Below are 26,269 nucleotides of genomic sequence, written 5' to 3' on the forward strand. Positions count from 1 at the left end.
ACTACCCACAGTTTGGGGTCTGAATGTATGATAGGATGTTGAATGATTACTGATGCAGTGTCTGCTCCTTCCCTCCATCCTCCTTTTTAGGTGCGTTATTTATGTCAGAGTGAGGACATTTATATTTTGTTGCTAGCTTTGCCCATTAAGGCTTCACCTGTCTTCTCTCTGTTGGCTTGAAAACTCTGAAGGGCTTGACGCCCAAACTTGTCTTTTAGTCAGCTCAGTTCAAACTGCCTGACAATTTGGACATGTGGAAGGTGTCCTGAAGCTTTGGAAGCTAGCCAGCTGTTATATCCTATGTAGGGTATAACCCATATAGCTAAGGCTACTGCAACAATGATCATTCAAACATCTGTTGTTGTGGTAAGTTTAATTACACAACTGTACTTGCTCATCCGGGAGTTGTAATGAATTGTAGGGATTTTTGAACATAAAATGCTACATACATTCAGTAAGTCCACTGCCTAAATAAACATTCCATATGAAGCAACAGCTGTTAGGACTTGTGATTTGAAGGTTGGTTCCTGTAGTACCAATGTCATTGAGTTTAGGACTAAATTGTGAAGTATAGCCAAGGTGATTATAAATAATAGAATTCAGAGTTTTTACTTCAAATCATGGTTACCTTTGTCATGATTTTATAAGAAAGCAGTAAATTTTTCCTCTACCTTTTAGTTTGGTAAAATTGTGGATTAGGATGCTATGGTGGTGCAGTGGTTAGAATTGAGGTTACAAAACACTGGATTCTCTAGTTGGACTGTTAGATGGGGTGCCTTCTGTGTGGCATCTGCTCATTATGCATGTGCTCCACTTTCCTTTCACATCTGAGACATACTGTGGCTGAATTGGAGACTCCATATTGTGTTTCAGATGTGTATATATATATATATATATATATATATATATATATATATATATATATATATATATATATAGATATATATATATAGATATAGATATATAATGGATGGTGCAGTGGTGTAGCAGTTAGCGCTATCGCCTCACAGCAAGAGGTTCTCTGGTTCAATTCTCGGCTGGAGTGCCTTCTGTGTGGACTCTGCATGTCCTTCCTGCGTTCATGCGGGTTTCCTCCAGATGCTCTGGTTTCCTCCCACATTGCAAAGGCATGCGTCTGGAGTGTTTCTTTGGGCCTCTGCTGAAAATTGGCTTACACACACACATACCTATATAGGTACACACACACACACACACACACACACACACACACACACACACACACACACACACACACACACACACACACACACGTATGTGCCCAGCACAGGACTGACAATTCTGACTAGCATTAGTTCTTTACCTTAAACCTATTGAAAAGTGGAATATGGTTCAGTTTCCAGAAGAACTGAATGAGAGTAAGTGGGTATCAGAAAGTGAATGAATACAATTGTTTAACTAATAATAGATGCTCTGTGCCTAGTTGGAGTTCATATTGCACATGATCTCTTGGTATTACTCAGTAATCTTTGTCCTTTGTAAATTATATACCCATTGCTACGTTGTTTGTTTGAAGCACATACTGCAAGAGAAAACTGCATGTTTTGTTATTTGTATGCAGCATATAAAGTAAAATTCAGTGTCTTGTGCAGACATTGCTTTCTGTTCATAAAATAACTTTGATTTTTTATCAGTCTTTATAGTAATCCTTCAGGAATTCCTCCATATCCTTCTCAAGGTTTCCCGTTTATTCCTCCTTACACTGCTCTTGAAACAAGGTCTGCTACTGATTCTGTACAGTCTGCAACATTTAGTGCTTCCAGACCAGCGTGTGCCACAGGTTTGATTTCTGACTTGTCTGTACCTGTTACTGCATCTGAATCTCCACTGCAGGTAAGAGTAACTGTTACTTTATTTTATTCATTTCCTTGAGATTGTCCAACTGGGCAAGATTTCTTTTTTTTTTTCAACAGAGTCCCAGGGAGAAATGCTCAAAAACATAGTTAAGAACACAGTAGTAAAATCATATGTCCATACCACATCTACAGTAATTGAATGTTAACAAAGTAGTACATGTTTTTGTGTATACATTTGTTAAAAGGGTAAGCCCACTGTATAAATGTTCCTTCTCAGGTGTGACCTGGGAGAATTGTCTAGTTAAGTGGCTTGCTCAGAATCGCACAGTAGGGAAACAGAGGTGGAAGGAACTTAGCCCCCTCTACCTTGGGTGCAGGAAGTAGCTTATTAATAGCTGAGAGCTTTAACCCTGTGCAGTAACTGCCACACTAAGCATAGGACAAATAGAGTAGTAAGATATTGTAGTGTAATAAAAATCTCTCTAACTTGCATCTGATAAGATTTCCAGGATGACTACACGGTGATCAGCAGGTTGATTTGTACTCTCCCACTGTGGAAAAAGTATGCCAAAATAGGCAGTAAAATTGTTTTGAGTAAATTTGGTCACTGACTTATAATTACACTGCCTGTATGCCAGCAGAGAAGACATTTGGAGAACTCAAGAGAAAAATCAAACAGAAAAGAAGAGAAAACACTGTCTGGAAAGAATCCTATAGCTGTTATTCAAAGAGCAGTTTAACTTTCAGCTTTAGAATAGGAGATGGCTTCGTAATATAGATGGAAAAAATCAAATGTACTCAGAGGTGTTTAAAATAAATGAAGCACTGAAGGAATATATCAGCTCAAATAAGACTCGAAAAAGTAGAAGCATTAACTAGCTAATCAGTTGAACTGATAAAACTGCTAAATCAGATGATGAAGTGAAGAAAAGGCTGGGTGAGCATGAAGATGTTCTTCGTGTTTCACTGTTGCAGTCATTACATTTGGGTAATCCTGCTGGCGGGTTGCCCTCAGCCGGCCTGAATTCCAAAGTCTTGGGTCCTGCGTCGGTCGCTGTCGCCCCTTCCCTGACGTCAGGTCATCAGGGGTATAAAAGAAGCGGCTGCCATTTTCTTCAGTCTTTCTTGCTGCCCGGTGCCCAAAGCAGAAGCAGTTCGCAAGTGCCGGTCGGCCGACTCCTGAGATTTTCGTGTTCGAGTTTCAGATCCATAGTCTTCAATAAAGCTAAGTACCCCATTGGGTAAACTTTTTTCTTGCTCCAGACTGATGTCAGAAAAAGTTAATTGTATTTCTTGTGGGAAGCAAATACCTCATAAGGATTTTCATTCTTACTGTATTCCTTGCCTAGGCCCTGATCACAACATTTCTGGTTGTCTGTTCTGTGCTTGATTTAACCAACGCACTATTAAGCGTCGGTATGATTTTGCTTTAAACTATTTTGGACGCCTGTTCAATTATCCAGAAATGTCGGATAGCCATCCGACTACCCGAGTTCATAAAAAACGCAAAGAAAAGGAAAGAGACAACCGAGGTCCAAAACAGACGACGAAGCTTCTCCTAAGCCAGTCGCCGGTTCGCCGGTCCTCGGTGAGGCGCTTTCGCAGCCCCTGACACCTGCTACTTTAGAGTCGCAGGCCACTACCGACTCACACGTGGAGTCGGCCATGCCGCTGGAAACTCAAGGTATTGGATCCTCTGATATTATCCCTTCAGATGAGTCCTGAGCCGGCACCGGCTTCTGAGGGTGTATTCAGACCTAAACATCTTTACATCAAACCTACTTCAACTTCAAAGGCAAAGACTAAAGTACCGTCCAAAGCAAAGAAACAAACTCAAGAGCAACATGGTCAGGCCTCTATGCCCAAAAAACAGATGCTTAAAATGGCCGAAGACTTGATTACCTTGATCAGGGGTTCCCATCCCCCTCCTGATAAGAGGCCTAGGCAAGAGACTGATTATGAATCTTCAGATCAGGTTTCCATTTCTTCTGATCAGGAATATTCTCTTCCCCCAATGAGGATTCTGATGCTGAAGAATCTATACCTTTAGCTTCTCCTCCAGAGGACTATTCTTTTGGGGAAACCTTACATACCATGAGGGAGCATTTCCACTGGGAGAGCCAAGATTTTTCAGAATCTAAAAAGAGGCTCAGGGATTTCCTTTTACTATCGAACACATGCCACTAGCCATCCCACCTGTGTTAGACATTGTAGATGCTGTGTTTTCGGAGTCTAGTTTTACCCCTGACTCCTTACCTCCAGTTCCTGTTAAGCCTGACAGATATTACAGGGTTCCTGACTCTCATAAATTCCTTTTTAAAAACCCTGCTGCAGACCCAGAAACTGTTTCTCAGGATCCCAAAAGAGTTCAGGCTTTTGCTGCAAAAAACCCTACCCCCTCTGACAAAGATTTTAGGGCACTAGATAAATGAGGGAAAAAGGTTTACACATCTGCTACTTTGGCTATAATGGCCTTAAACTGTCAGTTTCATATGCTCAAATATCAGCAACATGTCATGGCATTGCTTAAACAGAAAATGTTAAACCCTGAATGTGCAGAAAACAAGGAAATGCAGGATTTATTGCATGCAGCTGAACAAGGAAACCATACTTTGCAATGTGGTTTTGATTCTTTAGAGGCCTTCTGCAGGGCCGCAGTTACAGGTGCTGTAATTAGGAGGCATGCTTGGTTAAAGGAACAAAATCTGCCTGATCATGTTAAAGTTAAATTATTAGATGCACCTTTACAACATGATACTTTGTTTGGTGTTAAGGCAGAAGAGGTGTTAAAGAAAATGGAGGACAAAGCTAAATCTATGCAAGCGGTCAAAGATTTTTTTACAAGTACCGTCACCTAGGTTTAGTAGACACTGGCCAACAAAGAATTGGCCCTTTCCTGTGTCAGACCTCAAAGAGGCAGACCCAGACGCCCTAGAGGCAGACTCCAGGCGCACGGTTCATATCGTTCAAAGCAATGGTGGGGGGGCTTCTACCTCCAAAGTTGGAAAAGACCAATCACAACCATACAGGAAACAGTCCCAATGACTTTCCCCTTCCTGCACCAAGCACTTATCTCCTGGCAGCACCCTTAGGGGGAAAATTAGCACTTTTTTCTCAGAATTGGCACATTATAACCCAGGACAAATGGGACCTAAGTATCGTGTCACAAGGCTACAAGTTCCATTCCCATACCCTGCCAAAGGCAAACGGCTGGCCAGATCTGCCAAAAAATCAATGGGCAGAGGCACAAAAACAAGTCTCATCCCTCATGGACATGGGGGCCATTCAACAAGTACCAGAGCAAGAGCAGGGACAAGGATTTTACTTGACTGTTCTTGTTACCCAAAAAGTACAAGGCCTGGAGGCCAGTACCTATCTATTTTGAACACATTCCTGGATATACCAAAATTCAAGATGTTGACTTTGCAGCAGCTTCTGCCCATGCTGGGCAAGAACACTTGGCTTGTGACTCTAGACCTGAAAGAGGCATACCTGCATGTCCCAATCAGACAAATATGCAGAAGATACCTCAGATTCAAGCCTGGCTCAATGCATTACCAATTCTCTGCACTGCCCTTTGGCTTATCTGCTGCGCCCAGGGTCTTTACAAAGTGCCTGGCACCAGTAATTGCATTCTGCAGACAGAGGAATACAAATATATCCTTACTTGGATGACTGTCTAATTCAAGAAGAGAACAAGGACATTCTTCTACAGCACCTGGCATTTGTGAAAAGACTTCTAACATGCCTAGGGTACACAGTCAGCGAAAAAAAATCGAAACTAGTACACTCTCAAGAGATAATATTCCTGGGTGCAAGCATAAATACAACTGCCCAGATGGCTTATCTCACGCCAGACAAACAAAGGCAACTGACTACCTATTTCAAAATGTTAGCAACAACGGCCCAGTTATCTGCAAGAAAAATTCTGCAGGCTTTGGGCTTCATGGCATCCTGCATCCTACTAATTCCATATGCAAGACTGCATATGAGGAAACTTCAGTGGTACCTAAAAAGTGTTTGGACTCAACATTGCCACAGCCTGGAAACTATAATTACTCTCATCCCCTGCCTGCAACAGGACTTTCGATGGTGGGCAAAGGCTTGTCACCAAAACAAAGGACAGCCATTCACATTACCCCCAGCCAGGCAGATGCTAACAACGGATGCATCAGATTATGCCTGGGGGGGGGGGCCCACATGGCAGGAAGATGCATTCAGGGCTCATGGACCTCAAACCAAATGCATCTGCATATCAATCAAAAATAAATGCTAGCAGTTCAGAATGCCCTGACAGCATTCAAGGACCTACTTCATCCAGGACAGCTATTGATAAAGACAGACAACACCACGGTCATGTGGTATATAAACAAGCGGGGGGGGGGGTGCACATTCTTACCCCATTTGCCAGACTAGCCATGACTTTGTGGGACATGGCATTGACTTACCAAGTACATCTGCAGGCAGAATTCCTGCCAGGAAGGAAAAATACTCTGGCAGACGAACTAAGCAGAAACCTCATGGATCCCCACGAGTGGCACCTGGATCCACAAGTCTTCAGCATGAAAACAAGGAAATGGGGATACCCGGACATAGATCTATTTGCCTCCCCTCACAACTACCAACTAAAAAGATTCTGGACGCCCTATCTTTCAGTATATGCATTTCCACCTTTGCCTCTACTCCTAAAGGTCAGACAGGAGAAGCCAAGGATGATACTGATTGCCCCAGACTGGCCCCGCCAGTACTGTTATCCAATACTAAGGAGCTTGTCGCAATGCCCAGCGTGGACCTTACCTCAGATACCTCATCTATTGTCCCAGCAAAACAGTCAGATCCTGCACAGCCAACTCAGAACTTTAAATCTGACGGCATGGCGAATAATATAGTCATACAAAACACACCTCTCAGTAAAGCTGTGATGGATGTCATTTTGGAAGCCAGAAGGCCTAGTACTAGAAAATCTTATGCTGTGAAATGGAAGAGATTCTGTGTTCGGAACCAGGCACAAGGAACTGATACAGCTGTGCCAAATATTCCTTAGATTTTGCAATATTTAACTGAGATGCTGGACAAAGGCCTATTTTTTTCATCTATTAAAATTCATGCCTCTGCCATTTCGGCTCATTACAGTGTAGAGCCACCAATCTTCTCTCATCCCTTATTAAAACAGTACCTCAGAGGTGATAAAAATTTAAGACCGCCAAGGAAATCACCAATGCCTGCATGGGACCTCAACTTTGAGCCAGGTTCTACTGCTGATATAAAGTTTTTATCTTGTAAAACAGCTCTGCTCCTAGCAATAACTTCTGCAAGATGAGTTTCAGACCTACAGGCACTCATGGCTGTGGAACCTTTTATCATTTTTTTAAACAGACAGGTTCTCTCTGAGGACAAACCCAACATTTATGCCTAAGGTGGTGTCCAGTGTGGCTCTCAACCCAACTATTCACCTGCCAACCTTTTATCCAAATCCACAGAACAAGGGGGAGGGAATTCTGCATTCTTTGGACGTACACAGACAGCTTAGATTCTACTTGGACAGAACAAAAGCTTTCAGAAAGACAGAGCAATTACTTGTGACATATGCTGCAGGATCACAAGGAAAGGCTATCTCAAAGCAGACAATTTCAAAGTGGATAGGCCACTGCATTTGTTTCTGCTATGTACACCATGGCAAACCAGTACCTAAGGGCATTAGGCCACACTCAACCAGAGCTGCAGCCAGTTCAGCAGCCTTTCTCAGGGGAGTACCTACCAAAGACATTTTAGAGGCTGCTATTTGGAGTTCAGTGCACACCTTCACAAAGCACTATCATCTGCCATTCTACTCTAAATCCAGGGCAGGCTTTGCCACTGCAGTTCTGCAGGGCCTCATAGCCACTCTTAATGCTGTTTAGCTCCAGCCCCCCAACCTTAGCTTTGGGACTCTACCCAAATGTAATGACTGCAACAGTGAAACACGAAGAACATAGTACAGTTGTGTACACTTACCATAAATGTAGATGTTCGAGTGTATTCACTATTGTAGTCCAGGTTTCCCACCCACCATCCCCCTTTTTCTTCTGATGGAACCTATCTTTCATTCTCTGATTTATACAACCTATGTGGTGTATTTGCTTGTAGATGAAGATAAATTTTATATTGGTGCATGTAATTATACATATCTAAATTATGGCAATCCTCTTGGGGGGCACCTGATATCTGGTTCAAGAAAAACTAAAGAAAATGGCGTCGGCCACTTCTTTTATACCCCCTGACGTCAGGGAAGGGGTGACAGCGACCGACACAGGACCCAAGACTTTGGAATTCAGGCCGGCTGAGGGCAACCTGCCAGCAGGATTACCCAAAGGTAATGACTGCAACAGTAAATGCACTCGAATATCTACATTTATGGTAAGTGTACACAACTGTCCTTTTCTCGATGTGAGCTATTTCAAAAAATAGAGAGAAACCTGAGACTCTGTACTGTGAAAAAAAACTACCTTTTCATATTGTTCTACCTCCCCTGTTACTACTCATCACAGTCTTTCTCTGTCTCTAGCTCTCTGCTATTTTTTTTATCCTATACCTTTTCCCCTCTTGTGTCTGAGGAGACCTCTGGCTTTAAAAAAAATGTAGTACCCATGGGCTCATGATCCCCCCTCAAGATCTGCACAATCTGTGTGTTTATTGTTTGGGGGTAGACCATTTGAATGTGAAATGTAATTCCTGATGTTCTTCGTGTTTCACTGTTGCAGTCATCGCATTTGGGTTATCTGCCTGAGGGTAGCCCTCAGCCGGCCTGAATACCATTGTCTTTGGATGTCTGTCGGATGCTGCCTCTTCCATGATGTCAGAGGTTATAAAACATGCAGCCAATGCCATTACATCAGTCTTTCTTGCCATGCGGTGCCCGAAGCAGAAGCAGTTCACAAGTGCTGGTCGGCCGTCTCCTGAAATTTTAAGTTTCAGACCCGAAGTCTTCAAAAAAGATGAGTACCCCATCGGGGATCCTTTTTCTTGCTCTAACCGATGTCGGTAAAAGTTAACAATTGTCTTACTGTGGAAGGCAAATACCTTATAGAGATTTTCATTCATACTGCATCCCCTGTTTAGGCCCAGACCATGACGTCCCTCGCTGTCAGTTTTGTGCCTTGTTCAACGCCCGCACTATTTATCATCAGGCTATTTTTGCAGCCAATTACTTTCCCACTTGAGCTGTGTACTCCGAAATGGCTTTGATAAGCCATCCAACTACCGATCTTCCGAAAAAACATAAGGAGAAAGACAGAGACAGACCACATAGGTCCGAATCTGCCAATGATGCTTCCGTTAAGCTAGTCGTCAGTACGCCGGTACTCAGTGAGGCGCTTTCGCAGCCCCTGAAACCTGCTACTTCAGATTTGCAGGCTTCTACTGAGACCCATTCAGAGTCTGGTATGCCACAAGATGCTTCTTCGACTGTGGAACCTGCGGATGTCTCTACCTTGGATGGGTCCAGAGCCGCTGTGTAGGCACCGGCTTCTGAGGGTGTATTCAGGCCTACAGACATTCATATTAAACCGACGCCACTGTTTTCATCCAGGCCCAAAACTCACACTACGCCTAGAAAACCAATGACCAAACCGCAGGCTCAGGCCCATATGCCTCAAAAACAAATACTGAGATTGGCTGAAGACCTTATTACCTTACTTAGGGGAAGCCATCCTTCCCCCTCTAAGAGTCCTAGAACTGATTTTCTTTCCGATTCTTCTGATCAGGAATGTGATATTTCTTCTCCTTCTGATTACCAGGATTTGCCCTTATCTACTTATGAGGATTCTGATGCAGAGGATTCCATTCCCTCTGCTTCCCCTCCAGAAGATCTTTCTTTCGGTGAAACCTTGCATACTTTTAGGGAGCATTTCCGCTGGGAAAGCCAGGATTACTCCGAGTCCAAAAAGAAACTTGGGGAGTACTTACTCCTGCCTCAACACAGGCCTTGTAGCTATCCCTCCTGATGTTCATGCTTCACTGTTGCAGTCATTGCATTTGGGTTATCTGCTTGCAGTAGCCCTCAGTCGGCCTGATTAACAAAGTCTTGGGTCCTGCGTTTGTTGCTGTCCCTTCTTCCATGACGTCAGGTCATCAGGGGTATAAACCATGCAGTGATGCCATTACATCGGTCTTTCTTGCCATGCGGTGGCCGAAGCAGAAACAGTTTGCAAGTGCCGGTCGTCTGACTCCTGAAATTTTCGGTTTTGAGTTTCAGAACCGAAGTCTTCAACTAAAGCCAAGTACCCGTTGGGGAAACTTTTTCTTGTTCCTTACTGATGTCAGTAAAAGTTAATAATTGCATTACTTGTGGAAAGCAAATACCTCACAAAGATTTTAATTTGTACTGTATTCCTTGCCTAGGCCCTGACCACGACATACTTGCTGTTGGTTTTGTGCTTTATTTAAACAGCACACTATCCGTCTGTATATATTCACTTCTAAATATTTCGGTTCTCTGTTTAATTATCCAGAAATGTCATCGGTTAGCCATCCAACTAATTCCGAAAAAATGCAAAGATAAAGACAGAGACCGGCTGCTGAGGTCCAAACCTACCAACGAGGCTTCTCCTAAGCCACTCGCCGGTACTCAGTGAGGCGCTTTCGCAGCCCCTGATACCCGCTACTTCTGACTCACAGGCCTCTACTGAGACCCATTCAGAGTCCGGTATGCCGCAAGATGCTTCAACTGTGGAACCTACGGATGTTCTTCGTGTTTCACTGTTGCAGTGATTACATTTGGGTAATCTGCTGGCAGGTTGCTCTGTCGGCCTGATTAACAAAGTCTTAGGTCCTGCATCGGTTGTTGTCCCTTCTTCCATGACATCAGGTCATCAGAGGTATAAAACATGCAGCTGACGCCATTACATCAGTCTTTCTTGATGCACGGTGCGCAAAGCAGAAGCAGTTCGCAAGTGCTGGTCGGCCGACGCCTGAAATTTTCATTTTTGAGTTTCAGAACCAAAGTCTTCAACTAAAAGCGAAGTACCCTGTTGGGGAAACTTTTTCTTGCTCCTTACCAATGTCAGTAAAACTTAATTGCATTACTTGTGGAAAGCAAATACCTCAAGGATTTTCATTTGTACTGTATTCCTTGCCTAGGCCCTGACCACGACATACTTTGCTGTCGGTTTTGTGCTTTATTTAATCAGCGCACTATCCGTCGTCTGTACATATTTGCTTCTAAATGTTTCAGTTCTCTGTTTAATTATCCAGAAATGACTACCAGAATACTGAAAAAACACAAAGAAAAAGACAGGTCCAAAACTGGTGACGACGCTTCTAAGCCAGTCGCCAGTTCACCAGTACTCAGTGAGGTGCTTTTGCAGCCCGATACCCGCTACTTCTGATTCGCAGGCCTCTACTGAGACCCATTCGGAGTCCGGTATGCCTCGAGGTACTTCACCTATAGAACCCGCAGATGTCTCTACCTTGGATGGGTCCAGAGCCGCTGTGCAAGCACCGGCTTCTGAGGGTGTATTCAGGCCTACAGATTTGCATACTAAACCAACTCCACCTTCAATTCTGAGGCCTAAATCACAATCTGTCTACAAAAAACAACGCCCAGGCCATATGTTCAGGACCCTGTGCCTAAAAAACAAACTATCAAAATGGCTAAATATTTAATTACTCTAATCAGGGGTAGTAAACCCCCCCCCCCCCACTTCTAAGAGGCCTAGGGCTGAACCTGACTATGAATCGTCTGAACAGGACTCTGTTTCTTCTGACTCTTCTATTGACTGGATTTGTTCATACCTACTTATGAGGACTCTGATGCAGAGGATTCCATTCCCTCTGCTTCTCCCCCTGAGGATTTTTCTTTTGGGGAAACTTTGCATACCATAAAGGGAGCATTTCCACTGGGAAAGTCAGGATTTTTCTGAATCCAGAAAGAGGCTTTGGGGATTTCCTCCTTCTTCCTCAGCATAGGCCTTTGGCTATACCTCCTGTACTAGACATTGTTGATGTGTTTTCAGAGTCCAGTATGGCCCCTGATTCCTTGCCTCCGGCCCCTAGTAAGCCAGACAGATACTACAGGGTTCCTGAGTCCCACAAATTCCTTTTCAAAAATCCTGTTGCGGACCATGAAACCATTTCTCAGGGGCGCAAGGGCATTAAGGCTTCTACTGCTAAAAATCCTACCCCTTCTGATAGAGACTCCAGGGCGCTGGATAGACGGAGTAAAAAGGTTTATACTTTTGCAACCTTGGCAATCAGGGCTTTAAACTGTCCATTCCATATGCTAATATATCAACAGCATATCATGGGACTGCTTAAACAGAAAATTATGTTGATTTCTGACTGTGTGGAAAATAAAGATTTACAGGATTTATTGCATTCAGCTGAACAAGTTGGAAAATATACTTTGCAATTTGGTTCTGATTCTTTAGAGACCCCTTGCATTGCTGCTGTTACTGGGTCTGTGCTTAGAAGGCATGCTTGGCTTAAGGAGCAATCTCTGCCTGATCATGGTAAAGCAAAGCTGTTGAATGCTCCTTTGCAGCAGGGCCGTCTATTTAGCAATAAGGCTGAAGAAGTTCTAAAAATAAAATGGAAGATAAAGCTAAATCTATGCAAACTGTGAAAGATTTCTTACAAGTACAACCTCCAAGATTTAGTAGGCACTGGCCTACTAATAACTGGTCCTTTCCAGCTCCTTCCAGAGCCTCTCAAGCCAAACCCAGACGCTCCAAAAGCACCAGGTTTCAATCCCAAGGGTCTTTCAGAACTAAGCAATGGGGTGCTTCCACTTCCAAATCTGAAAATAACAAGACACTACCCTATGGTAAACAGTCTCAGTGACTTTCCTTTAAAATTACCAAGCACTTCCTCGTAGCTGCCCCTTTGGGGGAAAAACTGGCTCTTCATGTAAAAAAACTGGCAACTTATAACCCAGGACAAATGGGTTTTAAATGTAGTGTCCCATGGATACAGATTTCATTTCCACATGTTGCCAACTTCAAGTGGGTGGCCAGACCTGCCCCCAAATCAGTGGGCAGAGGCTCAGAAACAAGTACTTTCCCTCCTAAACATGGGGGCTATTCAGCTAGTACCAGAGGAGGAAAAGGGACAAGGTTTCTATTCCAGACTTTTCCTGGTACCCAGAAAAGACAAATCATGGCGTCCAATTCTAGACCTGTCTACTCTAAACACCTTTCTGGACATTCCAAAATTCAAGATGCTGACTCTTCAGCAGTTACTTCCTATGCTAGGCAAGGATGCCTGGTTGGCAACTCTAGATTTAAATGAGGCTTACATGCATATCCCAATCAGGGAATCTTGCAGAACATACCTATGCTTCAAAGCAGGCTACTTGCATTATCAGTTCTCTGCACTGCCCTTTGGCTCGTCTACAGCGGCCAGGGTATTCACAAAGTGCCTGCCTCCAGTAATTGCATTTTGCAGGCAGAGAAATATTCAAATATATCTATAATTGGACGATTGTCTAATTCAGGCAGAAAACCAGGCCATTCTTCTAAAATATCTGGCGTTTGTAAAAAGGGTTCTGACTTGTCCGGGGTACACCATAAACAAAAAGAAATCACAACTGGTACCCTCTCAAAAAATTACATTCCTGGGTGCAAGCTTGAATACGACTGCCCCAGATGGCTTTCCTTACTCCAGAAAAGCAATTTCATTTGTTGACTTACTTCAAACAGGTGGCCACAAAAACCCTGCTAACTGCTAGACAAATACTGCAAGCCTTGGGGTTCATGGCCTGCATTCTTCTAATTCCATATGCAAGACTGCATAGAAACTTCAGTGGTACTTAAAAGGTTTATGGAGTCAACATTGTCACAGCCTGGAAACAATGATTCCTATCGTACCTTGCCTGCGCCTAGAGTTCCTGTGGTGGGCAGACGCCTGCCACCAAAACAAGGGACTGCCATTCACACCACCCCTCTGCCACCCAAACCCTAACTACAGATGCATCAGACTATGCATGGGGGGCTCATCTGGCAGGGAAGTGCATTCAGGGCAAATGAAGCTCAAATCAAATGCACCTTCATATCATTCAAAAAGAAATGCTAGCTGTACAGAATGCTCTGACAGCCTTCAAGGACTACCTTCATCCAGGACAACTAATGGTAAACACAAACACATTCCTACCCCCTCTGCAGACTAGCCATGGCATTGTGAACACGGCGTTGAGCTACCAAGTACAACTGCAAGCTCAATTCCTGCCAGGAAAGCTAAATATTCTGGCAGACGAACTAAGCAGAAATCTCATGGACCCACACGAATGGAAACTGGAACCACGGATTTTCAACTTTTTGACACGCAAATGGGGGAGCCAGACATAGATCTTTTTGCTTCACCCCAGAACTACCAGTTGGACAAATTTTGATCAAGAACTCCTCACAAAAAAGCCTGGAAGTGTATGCTCTGTCCTCCTGTCTATGCCTTTCTGCCTCTGCTCTCCAAAGTTCTACTAAAAGTCAAACAGGACAAACCAAAAATTATTTTGATTGCTCCAGACTGGCCTTGCCAACACTGGTACCCACTCCTGCGCAGTGTCACAAATTTCTCCATGGCACCTGCCTCGGACACCTTCCTTACTGTCTCAGCAGGAGAATCAAATTCTGCACCCTCAGCTGCAAACATTGAATCTTGCAGCTTGGCTAATCATTTAAATTCACCCTTAGCATCCCTCAGCAAATCTGTGATGGATGTCATTTTGGAGGCGAGAAGACCTAGTACTAGAAAATCTTATGCTGACAAATGGAAAAGATTCTGTACCTGGAATCAATCCAAAGGTATGAGCACAGCAGCACTCAATTTACCTCAGATTTTGTTATACTTAACTGAGATGCTTCACAAGGGCCTGTCTTTTTGTAGGTTCATAGGTTGGTACTGGGCCATCTGCCTGAAGGCATATATTAGCCCAGCCATGTTGTGCGGTATTCACCACCCCTTTAGTAGTTCCCTAGACCCTTGTACTAGGAGCTAGTACCCTTGGCCCCTATCTAGTAGTGCTGTTGGTGTGATCCCCGGTGTGAACTTTGTTACCCATAAAAATCCATGCCTCAGCCATTTCTGCTCATTACAACACAGAACCCCCCCCCCTTCTCTCATCCTCTGCTAAAGCAGTATTTCAGAGGGGCCAAAAATATAAGACCGCCCAGGAGAGCTCCAACCCCTGCCTGGGACCTTAACTTTGTATTGGAGAAACTCGCTCTACCTCCTTTCAAGCCAGCTGCTACTACAGACTTAAAATTTCTTTCCTGGAAAACGGCCTTTCTTTTAGCAATCACTTCAGCTAGAAGGATATCTGAATTACAGGCCCTTATGGCAGTAGAGCCTTTCATCATCTTTCATGCGGACAGGGTGTCACTCAAGACCAATCCATCCTTCATGCCCAAGGTGGTTTCCAGTGTGGCTCTTAATCAGTCCATTCATTTGCCAACTTTCGGGCAAGGGGGAGCGGATTCTGCATTCATTGGATGTATACAGACAACTTAGATTCTACTTGGACAGGACTAAATCTCGAAGAAAATCTGAACAATTGCTGATGGCATTTGCTGCAGGGCCAGAGGGGAAGGCTATTTCAAAGCTAACCTTTTTTAAATGTATAAGCCATTGCATTCATTTCTGCTATAAGCATCATGGAAAACCTATCCCCAGGGGATCAGATCCCATTCTACCAGGGCTGCATCTACTTCTACAGCCTTTCGCAGAGGTGTTCCTACCAGGGATATTCTAGAAGCTGCTACCTGGAGTTCAGTTCATACTTTCATCAAGCATTATCACCTACCAATTTTCTTTAAATCCAGAGCTGGCTTTGCCACTGCTGTTTTGCAGGGCCTTATAACTGGTCCTAATGCTGTATAAATCCATCCTCCCTACCGTAGCTTTGGGAATTTACCCAAATGTAATGACTGCAGCAGTGAAACACGAAGAACATAGTACAGTTGTGTACACTTAACATAAATGTAGATGTTCGAGTGTATTCACTGTTGCAGTCCAGCCCCCTGTTTTTTCTCTTACTATACCGCTACTTTCTTTTACTATGTTTAAAAGCCTTTTTGGCGTATTTGCTTTTGTTTGGAGGTATATTTTTGTGTTTTTAATTACTTATATATACATTTTGCTTCCCATTTGGGGGGCACCTGACATCTGGGACAAGAAAAACTGATGTAATGGCATTGGCTGCATGTTTTATACCCCAGACGACGTGACGTCATGGAAGAAGGGACAGCAACCGACGCAGAGCCCAAGACTTTGTTAATCAGGCCGACTGAGGGCAACCTGCCAGCAGATTACCCAAATGTAATGACTGCAACAGTGAATACACTGGAACATCTACATTTATGGTAAGTGTACACAACTGTACTATGTCTCTACCTTGGATGGGTCCGAAGCGCTGTGCAGGCACCGGCTTCTGAGGGTGTATTCAGGCCTACCAACTTGCATATTAAACCAACACCACCTCCTTCATTTAGGCCAAAATCTCAAACCATGCCTAAGAAACCGACACCCTGGCCGCATGCTCAGGCCTCTATGCCTAAAAAACAAATGTTAAAAATGGCTGAAGATCTTGTAACTCTAATCAGGGGAATCCAAACTCCCCCTTCCAAGAGACCCAGGACTGAGGTTGTTAATGAATCTTCTGAACAGGATTCTGATTTTTCTGATTCTTATGATCTGGATTTGCCCTTAACTACTTATGAGGATTCTGATACAGAGGACTCTATTCCCTCTGCTTCCCCTCCAGAGGATTTCTCTTTTGGTGAAACCTTACATACTCTAAGGGAGCATTTCCACTGGGAAAGCCAGGATTTTTCTGATTCAAAAAAGAGGCTTAGGGATTTCTTACTCCTGCCTCAGCATAGGCCTTTAGCTATACCTGCTGTATTCGACATTGCAGAAGACATGCTTGGCTTAAGAAGCAATCTTTGCCTGACCATGTTAAAGCTAAATTGTTGGATGCTCCCTTAAATCAGGACCACCTGTTTGGCAGCAAGGCTGAGGAAGTTCTTAAAAAGATGGAAGATAAAGCTAAATCTATGCTGACTGTTAAAGATTTCTTACAAGTTCAGCCTCCTAGATTTAGTAGACACTGGCCCTCTAAAAATTGGTCCTTTCCAGCCCCCTCCAGGTCTTCTCAAGCCAAACCCAGACACAGCAGGAACCCCAGGTTTCAGTCCCAAGGGAAACACAAGACTAGGCAGTGGGAGGTTTCCGCACCCAAACCTGGGAGCAGTAAGACTCCCCCTTATGGAAAACCGTCTCAATGACTTGTCTTTAAAACTTCCAAGCTCTTCCCAACTGAATGCTCCTTTAGACAGAAAGATTGGTATGCAGGCCAAAAACTAGGAACTCATTACCCAGGACAAATGGGTTTTAAATGTAGTGTCCCAAGGATACAGATTTTATTTCCACATGTTACCAACACCAAGCGGGTGGCCAGATCTACCCCCAAATCAGTGGGCATAGGCCCAAAATCAGATACTCTCTCTCTCTTAAACATGGGGGCTATTCAGTTGGTACCAGAAGAGGAAAAGGGACAAGGTTTCTATTCAAGACTTTTCCTGGTACCCAGAAAAGGCAATACATGGTGTTTTATCCTGGTCCTTTCTATTCTTAACACCTTTCTGGTGATTCCAAAATTCAAAATGCTGACTCTTCACCAGCTGCTTCCTATGCTAGGCAAGGATGCATGGCTGGCAACACTAGACTTAAGAAGCATACCTACACATCCCTATCAGGGAGTCTTACAGAAGATCCTTACGCTTCAAAGCAGGCTACATGCAGTATCAGTTCTCTGCACTGCCCTTTGGCTTATCTGCTGCACCCAGGGTATTCACAAAGTGCCTAGCTCCAGTCATTGCATTTTGCAGGCAAAGAAATATTCAAATATACCCATGCCTGGACGATTGTCTAATTCAGGCAGAAAGCAAGGACATTCTTTTCAATCATCTGCCCTTTGTTCACAGGGTACTGACTTGTCTGGGGTTCACCATAAATGAAAAGTAATCCCACCTGGTACCCCGTCAACAAATTATATTCCTGGGAGCAAGCTTGAATACAACTTTCCAGATGACTTTCCTCACGCCAGAGAAACGGATGCATTTGACAACTTACTTCAAACAAGTGGCCACAAAAACCTAGCTATCTGCAAGGCAAATGCTGCAAGCCTTGGGATTCATGGCCTCCTGCTTTCTTCTAATTCCATATGCAAGGCTGCATATGAGGAAACTACAATGGTATCTCAAAAGCCTATGATGTCAATATTCACAGGATCTAGAAGCAAGAATTCCTATCATACCTTGCCTACGCCTAGAGTTCCTTTGGTGGGCAGAGGCCCTGCCACCAAAACAGAGGACTACCATTCACATTACCCCTTGCCACATAAATCTTAACAACAGACGCATCAGACTATGCATGGGGGGCTCACCTGGCAGGGAAGTGCATTCAGGGCAAATGGAACCCAAGTCAAATGCACCTGCACATAAATCAAAAGGAGATGTTAGCTGTGCAGAATGCTCTGACAGCCTTCATGGACCACGTTCTTCCAGGACAACTAATGGTAAAGACGGACAACACCACTGTCATGTGGTACATAAACAAGCAGGGGGGTACACATTCTTACCCCCTCTGCAGACTAGCCGTGGCATTGTGGAACACAGCCTTGAGCTACCAAGTGAATCTACAAGTTCAATTCCTGCCAGGAAAACTAAATACACTGGCAGACGGTCTAAGCAGAAACCTCATGGACTCGCACAAGTGGAAACTGGAACCAAGGATTTTCAACATGTTGACAAGCAAATGGGGGGAGCCCATATAATAGACCTGTTTGCCTCCCCCAGAACCATCAACTGGACAAATTTTGCACAAGGATTCTCCACAAGCAAGCTTAGAAAGTGGATGCTCTATCCTTCAACTGGAAAAACCTAGCAGTTTATGCCTTTCCACCTCTGTTCTCCAAGGTACTACTAAAGATCAAACAGGACAAGCCAAGGACGATTTTAATTGCACCAGACTGGCCTCGCCAACACTGGTTCCATGGGACCTGCCTCAGACTCCTTCCCTGTTGTCTCAGCAGGAGAAACAGATTCTGCACTCTCAGCTGCAAACCCTGAACCTAGCAGCCTGGCTAATTACCCAATCTCCCCTTTGCCATCCCTCAGTAAATCAGTGATGGATATCATTTTAGAGGCAAGGAGGCCTAGTACTAGAAAATCTTATGCTGCAAAATGGAAAAGATTCTGTGCTTGGAACCAGCCTCAAGGAATGAACACGGCAGTGCCCAATTTACCTCAGGTTCTACAATACTTGATTAAGATGCTTTATAAGGGCTTGTCTTTTTCGTCTGTCAAAATTCATGCCTCAGTCATTTCAACTCATTATAGCACAGAGCCTCCCCTTTCTCTCACCCACTGCTCAAGTAGTTCCTCAGAGGGGCCAAAAATGTAAGGCCACCCAGGAGAGCTCCAATTCCAGCCTGGGATCTTAACTTTGTCTTTGAGAAACTCACTCTTCCTCCTTTCGAGCCAGCTGCTACTGCAGATTTAAAATTTCTCTCCTGGAAAACAGCTTTCCTTTTGGCAATCACTGCTGCAAGAAGGGTATCTGAATTACAGGCCCTTATGGCAGTGGAACCCTTCATCATCTTTCATGCGGACAGGGTGTCCCTCAAAAGCAATCCCTCCTTCATGTCCAAGGTGGTATCCAGTGTGGCTCTTAATCAGTCCATTCATTTGTCTACCTTCTTTGCTAACCCACAGAACAAAGGGGAACAGATACTGCACTCTTTCGATGTGCACAGACAGCTTAGATTCTACTTGGACAGGACTAAACCTCAAAGGAAATCTGAACAACTGCTGGTGGCATTTGCTACAGGGGCAGAGGGGAAAGCTATTTCAAAACAAACCATTTCAAAATGGATAGGCCACTGCATTCATTTCTGCTATAAGCACCATGGAAAACCTATCCCGCAATGCATCAGCTCCCATTCAGCCAGGGCTGCATCTACATCTACAGCCTTTCTCAGGGGTGTCCCTACTAGGGACATCCTAGAAGCTGCTACCTGGAGTTCTGTACATACTTTCACCAAGCATTATCATTTGCCAATTTTCTCTAAATCCAGGGCTGGTTTTGCGACTGCAGTCTTGCAGAGCCTTATAGCTGGTCCTAATTCTGTTTAAATTCCTCCTCCCAACCTTAGCTTTAGAAATCTACCCAAATGTAATGAATGCAGCAGTGAAACATGAAGAACATAGTACAGTTGTGTACACTTACCCTAAATGTAGATGTTCAAGTGTATTCACTGTTGCAGTCCTGGTTATCCTCCCTCCAGCCCCCTTTTCTTCCTTTGGCTATACCTCTTCTCTCACTTATTATGCTCTAAAAACTTTTTGGTGTATTTGCTTTTCTGTTGGAGATATATCCTTGTATTTATAGGTTTAATTGCTTCCCATTAGGGGGGCACTTGACATCTGGGGCAAGAAAAACTGATGTAATGGCATCGGCTGCATGTTACATAACCCTGACGATCTGATGTCAGGGAAGAAGGGACAGCAACTGACACAGGACCCAAGACTTTGTTAATCAGGCCGACTGAGGGCTACTGCAAGCAGATAACCCAAATGTAATGACTGCAACAGTGAATACACTCTAACATCTACATTTATACCTCCAGCTCCCAGAAAACCTGACTGGTACTACAGAGTACCTGACTCTCAAGTTCCTCTTAGAATCCGTCTGCAGATCCAAAGACCATTTCCCAAGGACCAAAAGGCATTAAGGCTACTGCTGCCAAAACTCCTACCCCTTCTGATAGAGATTCTAGAGCCTTAGACAGATTGGGAAAGAAGGTATACACTTTTGCTACTTTGGCCAGTAGGGCTTTAAATTGCCATTTTCATATGTTAAAGTATCAGCAGCATATTATGTGACTACTTAAACAGAAAATGATGTTGATTCCTGACTGTGCTGAACACAAAGAATTGCAACATTTAATGCATTCTGCAGAACAAGTTGGCAAACATACTTTGCAATGTGGTTTTGATGCTTTAGAAGCATCTTGCAGGGCTGCTGTCACTGGGTCTGTACTTAGAAGGCATGCTTGGCTTAAGGAACAAAACTTGCCAGATCATGTTAAAGCTAAATTGCTCGATGCTTCCTTAAACCAAGACTACCTTTTTGGCAACAAAGCAGAAGAAGTCCTCAAAAGGATGGAGGAAAAAGCTAAATCTATAAAACTGTTAAAGATTTCCTACAAGTACAGCCTCCCAGATTCAGTAGGCATTGGCCTTCAAAGAACTGGTCATTTCCAGGCCTTCAGTCCAAACCCAGGAACAGCAGACCACCTAGACTACAGTCTCAGGCTACGTGCAGACCTAAGCAGTGGGGGGCTCCCACTTCCAAAGCCGGGAGTAGTAAGCCACCCCCCTATGGAAAAGTGGCACAATGACTTAACCCTTCCAAGCTCTGCTCAACTACCTGCTCCCTTAGGAGGAAAGCTCACCCTGCATGCAAACAAACTGGGAACTCATTACCCAGGAAAAATGGGTTTTGAACATAGATTCCCAAGGATACACACACTACCAACCCAAAGTGGTTGGCCATACCTACCACCAAATCAGTGGGCAGAGGCCCAACAGCAGGTTCTCTCTCTTCTCAGTATCAGGGCTATTCAACCTGTCCCAGCAGAACAAAGGGGACAAGGTTTTTATTCAAGACTTTTTCTGGTACCCAGAAAAGACAACTCCTGGCGTCTAATCCTGGACCTCTCTATTCTCAACACCTTTCTGTTAGTTCCAAAATTCAAAATACTAACTCTTCAACAGCTTCTTCCTGTGTTAGCCAAGGATGGCTGGCTGGCAAAACTAGACTATAATAGCTTACCAGCACATCCCAATAAGGGAATCTTGCAGGAAATACCTACTCTTCAGGGCAGACTCCATGCACTATCAGTTTTCTGCACTTCCCTTTGGCTTATCTACTGCGCCCAGGGTATTCACAAAGTGTCTAGCTCCAGCCATTGCATTTTGCAAGCAGAGAAGTATTCACATTTACCCATACTTGGACGATTGTCTGATTCAGGCATAAAGCAAGGATTTGCTATTACAACACCAGGCATTCATAAAGAAACTTCTAACCTCACTGGGGTACACCATCAATGAAAAGAAATCTCACCTAGTACCCTACCAACAGATTGTATTCCTTGGAGCAAGCTTAAACACAGTTTCCCAGATGGCATTCCTCACTCCAGAGAAACAATTTATTTGACAACCTACTTCAAACTATTGGCCACAAAGCCCCAGCTATCTGCAAGGAAAATACTGCAAGCCCTGGGGTTCATGGCCTCTTGCATTCTACTAATTCCATATGCAAGACTGCATATGAGGAAACTCCAATGGTATCTAAAAAGCCTATGGTTTCAACATTCTCAGGACCTGGAAACAATGATTTCTATCATTCCTTGTATGAAGACAAGAGTTCCTTTGGTGGGCAGAAGCCTGCTACCACAACAAGGGACTCCCTTTCACTCTACCCCCTGTCACCCAAACCCTAACAACAGACACATTAGACTATGCATAGGGGGCTCACATGGCAGGGCAGTGCATTGAGGGCAAATTGAACCCGAGACAGATGCACCTGCATATCAGTCAAAAAGAAATGTTAGCTGTACAGAATGCTCCGACAGCCTGTATTCTTCCAGGACAACTATTGGTAAAGAAAAACACCACCACAGTTTTGCGGTACACAAACAAGCAGGGGGGAACCCACTTGTACCCTCTCTGCAGACTAGCCATGACTCTGTGGAACACAGCCTTGAGCTACCAAGTACACCTACAATCTCAATTCCTGCCAGACAAACTAAATTCACTGGCAGACGACTTAAGCAGAAATCTCATGGACCCACACGAATGGAAACTAGAACCCAAAATATTTAACCTCTTGAGGAACAAATGGGGTACTCCAGAGGTAGACCGGTTTGCCTCCCCTCAGAACTATCAATTGAACAAATTCTGCACAAGAACTCCCCACAGTCAAGCTTGGAAAGTGGATGCCCTGCCCTTTAACTGGGAAAGCCTCTCTGTTTATGCCTTTCCCCTTCTGCCTCTCCTCTTGAAGGTTCTACTAAAGATCAAACAGGACAAGCCAAGGACAATACTGATTGCACCAGACTGGCCATGCCAGCATTGGTAACCCCCTCTTGCACAGTATGACACTGTTGCAACCATGGCACCTGCCTCAGACCCCTTCTCTGCTGTCCCAGCAGGTGGGCCAGATTCTGCATCCTCAACTTCAAATACTGAACCTTGCAGCCTGGCTAATTCTTTGAGCTCTCTTCTAGCATCCCTCAGTGAGCAGGTGCTGGATGTCATTCTGGAGGCAAGGAGACCTAGTACTAGAAAATCTTATGCTGAAAAGTGGAAAAGATACTGTTCCTTGAGCCATGCTCAGGGGATTGGCACAACAGTGCCCAGCTTACCTCATATTCTGCAGTACTTAGAAATGCTCCACAAGGGCCTATCCTTCTCGTCAATTAAAATTCATGCCTCTGCCATTTCAGCACATTATAATACTGAGCCACCCCTCTTCTCTCACCTCTTGCTAAAGCAATTCCTTAGAGGGGCCAAAAATTAAAGTACCCCCCCCCCCCCCCACAAGAGAGCTCCCACTCCAGCCTGGTTCCTTAATTTTGTATTGTAAAAACTCACTCTCCCCCCTTTCAGCCAGTTACAACAGCAGAGTTGAAATTCCTTTATTGGAAAACAGCCTTCCTTCTAGCCATCACTTCAGCAAGAAGAGTGTCTGAATTACAGGCCCTCATGGCAGTGGAACCCTTCATTATCTTCCATGCGGACAGGTTTTGCCTCAAAACTAATCCTTCCTTTATGCCCAAGGTGGTGTCTAGTGTGGCCCTAAATCAGCCCATTCGTTTGTCTACTTTTTTCCCTAATCCACAAAACAAAGGGGAACGAGTACTGCACTCTCTGGACGTGCACAGACAACTTAGATTTTATTTGGACAGGACTAAGCCTCAGAAAAATCTGAACAGCTGCTAGTTGGCTTTGCTGCAGGGGCAGAGGGGAAGGCCATTTCAGAGCAAAACATTTCCAAATGGATAGCCCATTGCATTCATTTCTGCTACAAGCACCATGGAAAACCTACCCCACAGGGGATGAGATGACATGCCACCAGGGCTGCATCTTCCTCTGCGGATTTTGTCAGAGGAGTCCCTACCAGGGACATCCTAGAAGCTGCTACCTGGAGCTCTGTACATACCTTCACCAAGCATTACCACATGCCTATCTTTTCTAAATCCAGAGCTGGATTTGCCTCTGCAGTCTTGCAGGGATTAATAGCTGGCCGTAATACTCTTTAACTTCCTCCTCCCTTCCTTAGCTTTGGGAATCAACCCAAATGTGATGACTGCAACAGTGAAACACAAAGAACATAGTACAGTTGTGTACACTTGCCATAAGTGTAGATGTTTGAGTGTATTCACTGCTGCAGTCCTGGTTACCCTCCCTCCAGCCCCCTGACTTCTCTTGGCTCTACCTTTCCTTCTTGTTTGGTATATTTATTTTTTCTGATGTATTTACTTTTTGATGGGGGTGTACCATACCGTACAATTGCTTCCTATTGTGGGAGCACCTGACATTTGGGGCAAGAAAAACTGATGTAATGGCGTCGGCTGCATGTTTTGTACCCCTGACGACCTGATGTCATGGAAGAAGAGACGGCATCCGATGCAGAAATATGAAGACTCTGGTATTCAGGCAGCTGAGGGCTACCTGCAGGCAGATAACCCAAATGTGATGACTGCAACAGTGAATGCACTCTAACATCTACATTTATGGTAAGTGTACACAACTATACTTTCTTTTTCAGGGCCAGAGCTGCTGTGAATCAAAGAAACAAGCTTGTTTTAAAGGGGTTTGTGAGAACTGACCCCTTTCGTGTCCACTTTCGTCTCTCCTTCATCCAAGAATGTAGACAAGTCTAGGTCTGTTGAGGATAAAGATAGAAAACAGTAAGGAGAAAGAAAATTATGAGCAAAAAGAATGAGAAAGAGGTCTACGGATCCAACCCTCCCAGACAGAGCTGACCCAGAAGAATCTTAAGCTGTTGGATCCACCACCAGAGCAGAGGTAAGTTTGGGTCTGAACACATTCTCCGGCATGATGTTTCTATGTGGAGCTGGAAAGTCATAAACTCCACTCTTTCACTCCTGGAAAGACATCTGGAAAGACCTCTCTCCCAAGTCTACCTTCTGTGGATACATCTTACAGGTCCTTTAATTTATTATGAAACCTTTCCAAACCCAATGTCAGTAAGATGAAGAAATTTCTTTGAATGCAGGTTCTGATAAGGGTTCTTCCCAGCACCCCTTCCACCAGTGTCATCGGGACTGGCCCATTCAGTTCCCTTTTCAGTTACTCCCTCTCTGGTCTGACCATCTGATCTTGTTTCTATGGCTCCAAGTGATACTTAAGGAAAACATTGTCAGAGCCAAAAGCAGCATCCCCTTTGACACAGTTTCCCTTCCCCTTTTAGCTCTGGCACCATTGGATCTTGGTCTTAGACAGCTTGGCACAGATATCTGCATTGGAGATGGGTCCAGGCTGGAGATGTCCCTTTCTAAGGGCCTTCAGGTCCTTGAAAGTCTCCCTTAGTATTGATCACAGCTTTGACATTTGAAGCCTTTAAAAGGATCCTCTCCAGGTCTAGAGGGGAGGTCCTTCATGTGCTCTTGGCACCGTCCGGGTTCCTTCTGGATTCTACAGTACCTGCCACAAATCCTGCCCATCAGGGACAGCCAGCCTCTGCCTTGAAGGACCTTGCCTGGCAAATTCCCATTCCAGTTTTGAGATATCTGTGGAACACTCCACGAAAAAGTCACAGGAAATGGGCTTGCAAATGGAGACCTGTAGATTTCTCCCATGAGTCACTCACGGAATATACAAACTTCGGGGAAATGGGGGGGTCTCCAAGGTCCCCCTGGAAGATGTCCTCTTCAGCGATCCTTGAATTGATAAAGCACAGAGGTGGCTGGTCATCCAGAGCCCCCTTCCAAGAAGAGTCTGTATTCCTTGAGGTTTTTGGAGCTGGCTCATCTACTACCTTGGTTGGTCCCACCTACTGCCAAGCTCAGTGATTTGGTCTTGCATGGGGCTTGGAAGGAGCTTGATGCGGTGTCACCAATGTAAAGGAAAACTGATGAAGTCTTTGTGTCCACTAGAAACAAGTCACATTGGAGCAAGAGTCCCCAGTAGATGGTATGGTGGTAGCAGCAGCAGCCACTAAGAAGGAGCTTTCTGAGGAGAACACCTCTGTCTATCCCCCTAGCAGTGAGTCCAGGGCATTCTGACAGATTCAGAAAGTGGATCTATACTTCATTTACATTTGCTCTTTGCCCACTGAAGTACTTGACCCATATGACTCATTTTCAAAGGGATTTAACTAAAGAACTCTCCAAA

General features: G+C 44.4%; 1 protein-coding gene across 1 annotated transcript in view; it reads left to right on the plus strand.

The window, feature by feature from the left end:
- Positions 1-26,269, plus strand: part of VPS37A (VPS37A subunit of ESCRT-I) — a 1,253,527-nt gene that overhangs the window by 445,132 nt on the left and 782,126 nt on the right. The window contains exon 5 of the mRNA XM_044062409.1: positions 1,653-1,851. Coding sequence (XP_043918344.1) covers positions 1,653-1,851 — 199 coding nt within the window. The remainder of the gene's footprint in view (positions 1-1,652; positions 1,852-26,269) is intronic.

This window comes from Protopterus annectens, chromosome 2.part1, assembly GCF_019279795.1.
Source record: "Protopterus annectens isolate FY-2018-M chromosome 2.part1, PAN1.0, whole genome shotgun sequence".
Lineage (NCBI taxonomy): Eukaryota > Metazoa > Chordata > Ceratodontiformes > Protopteridae > Protopterus > Protopterus annectens.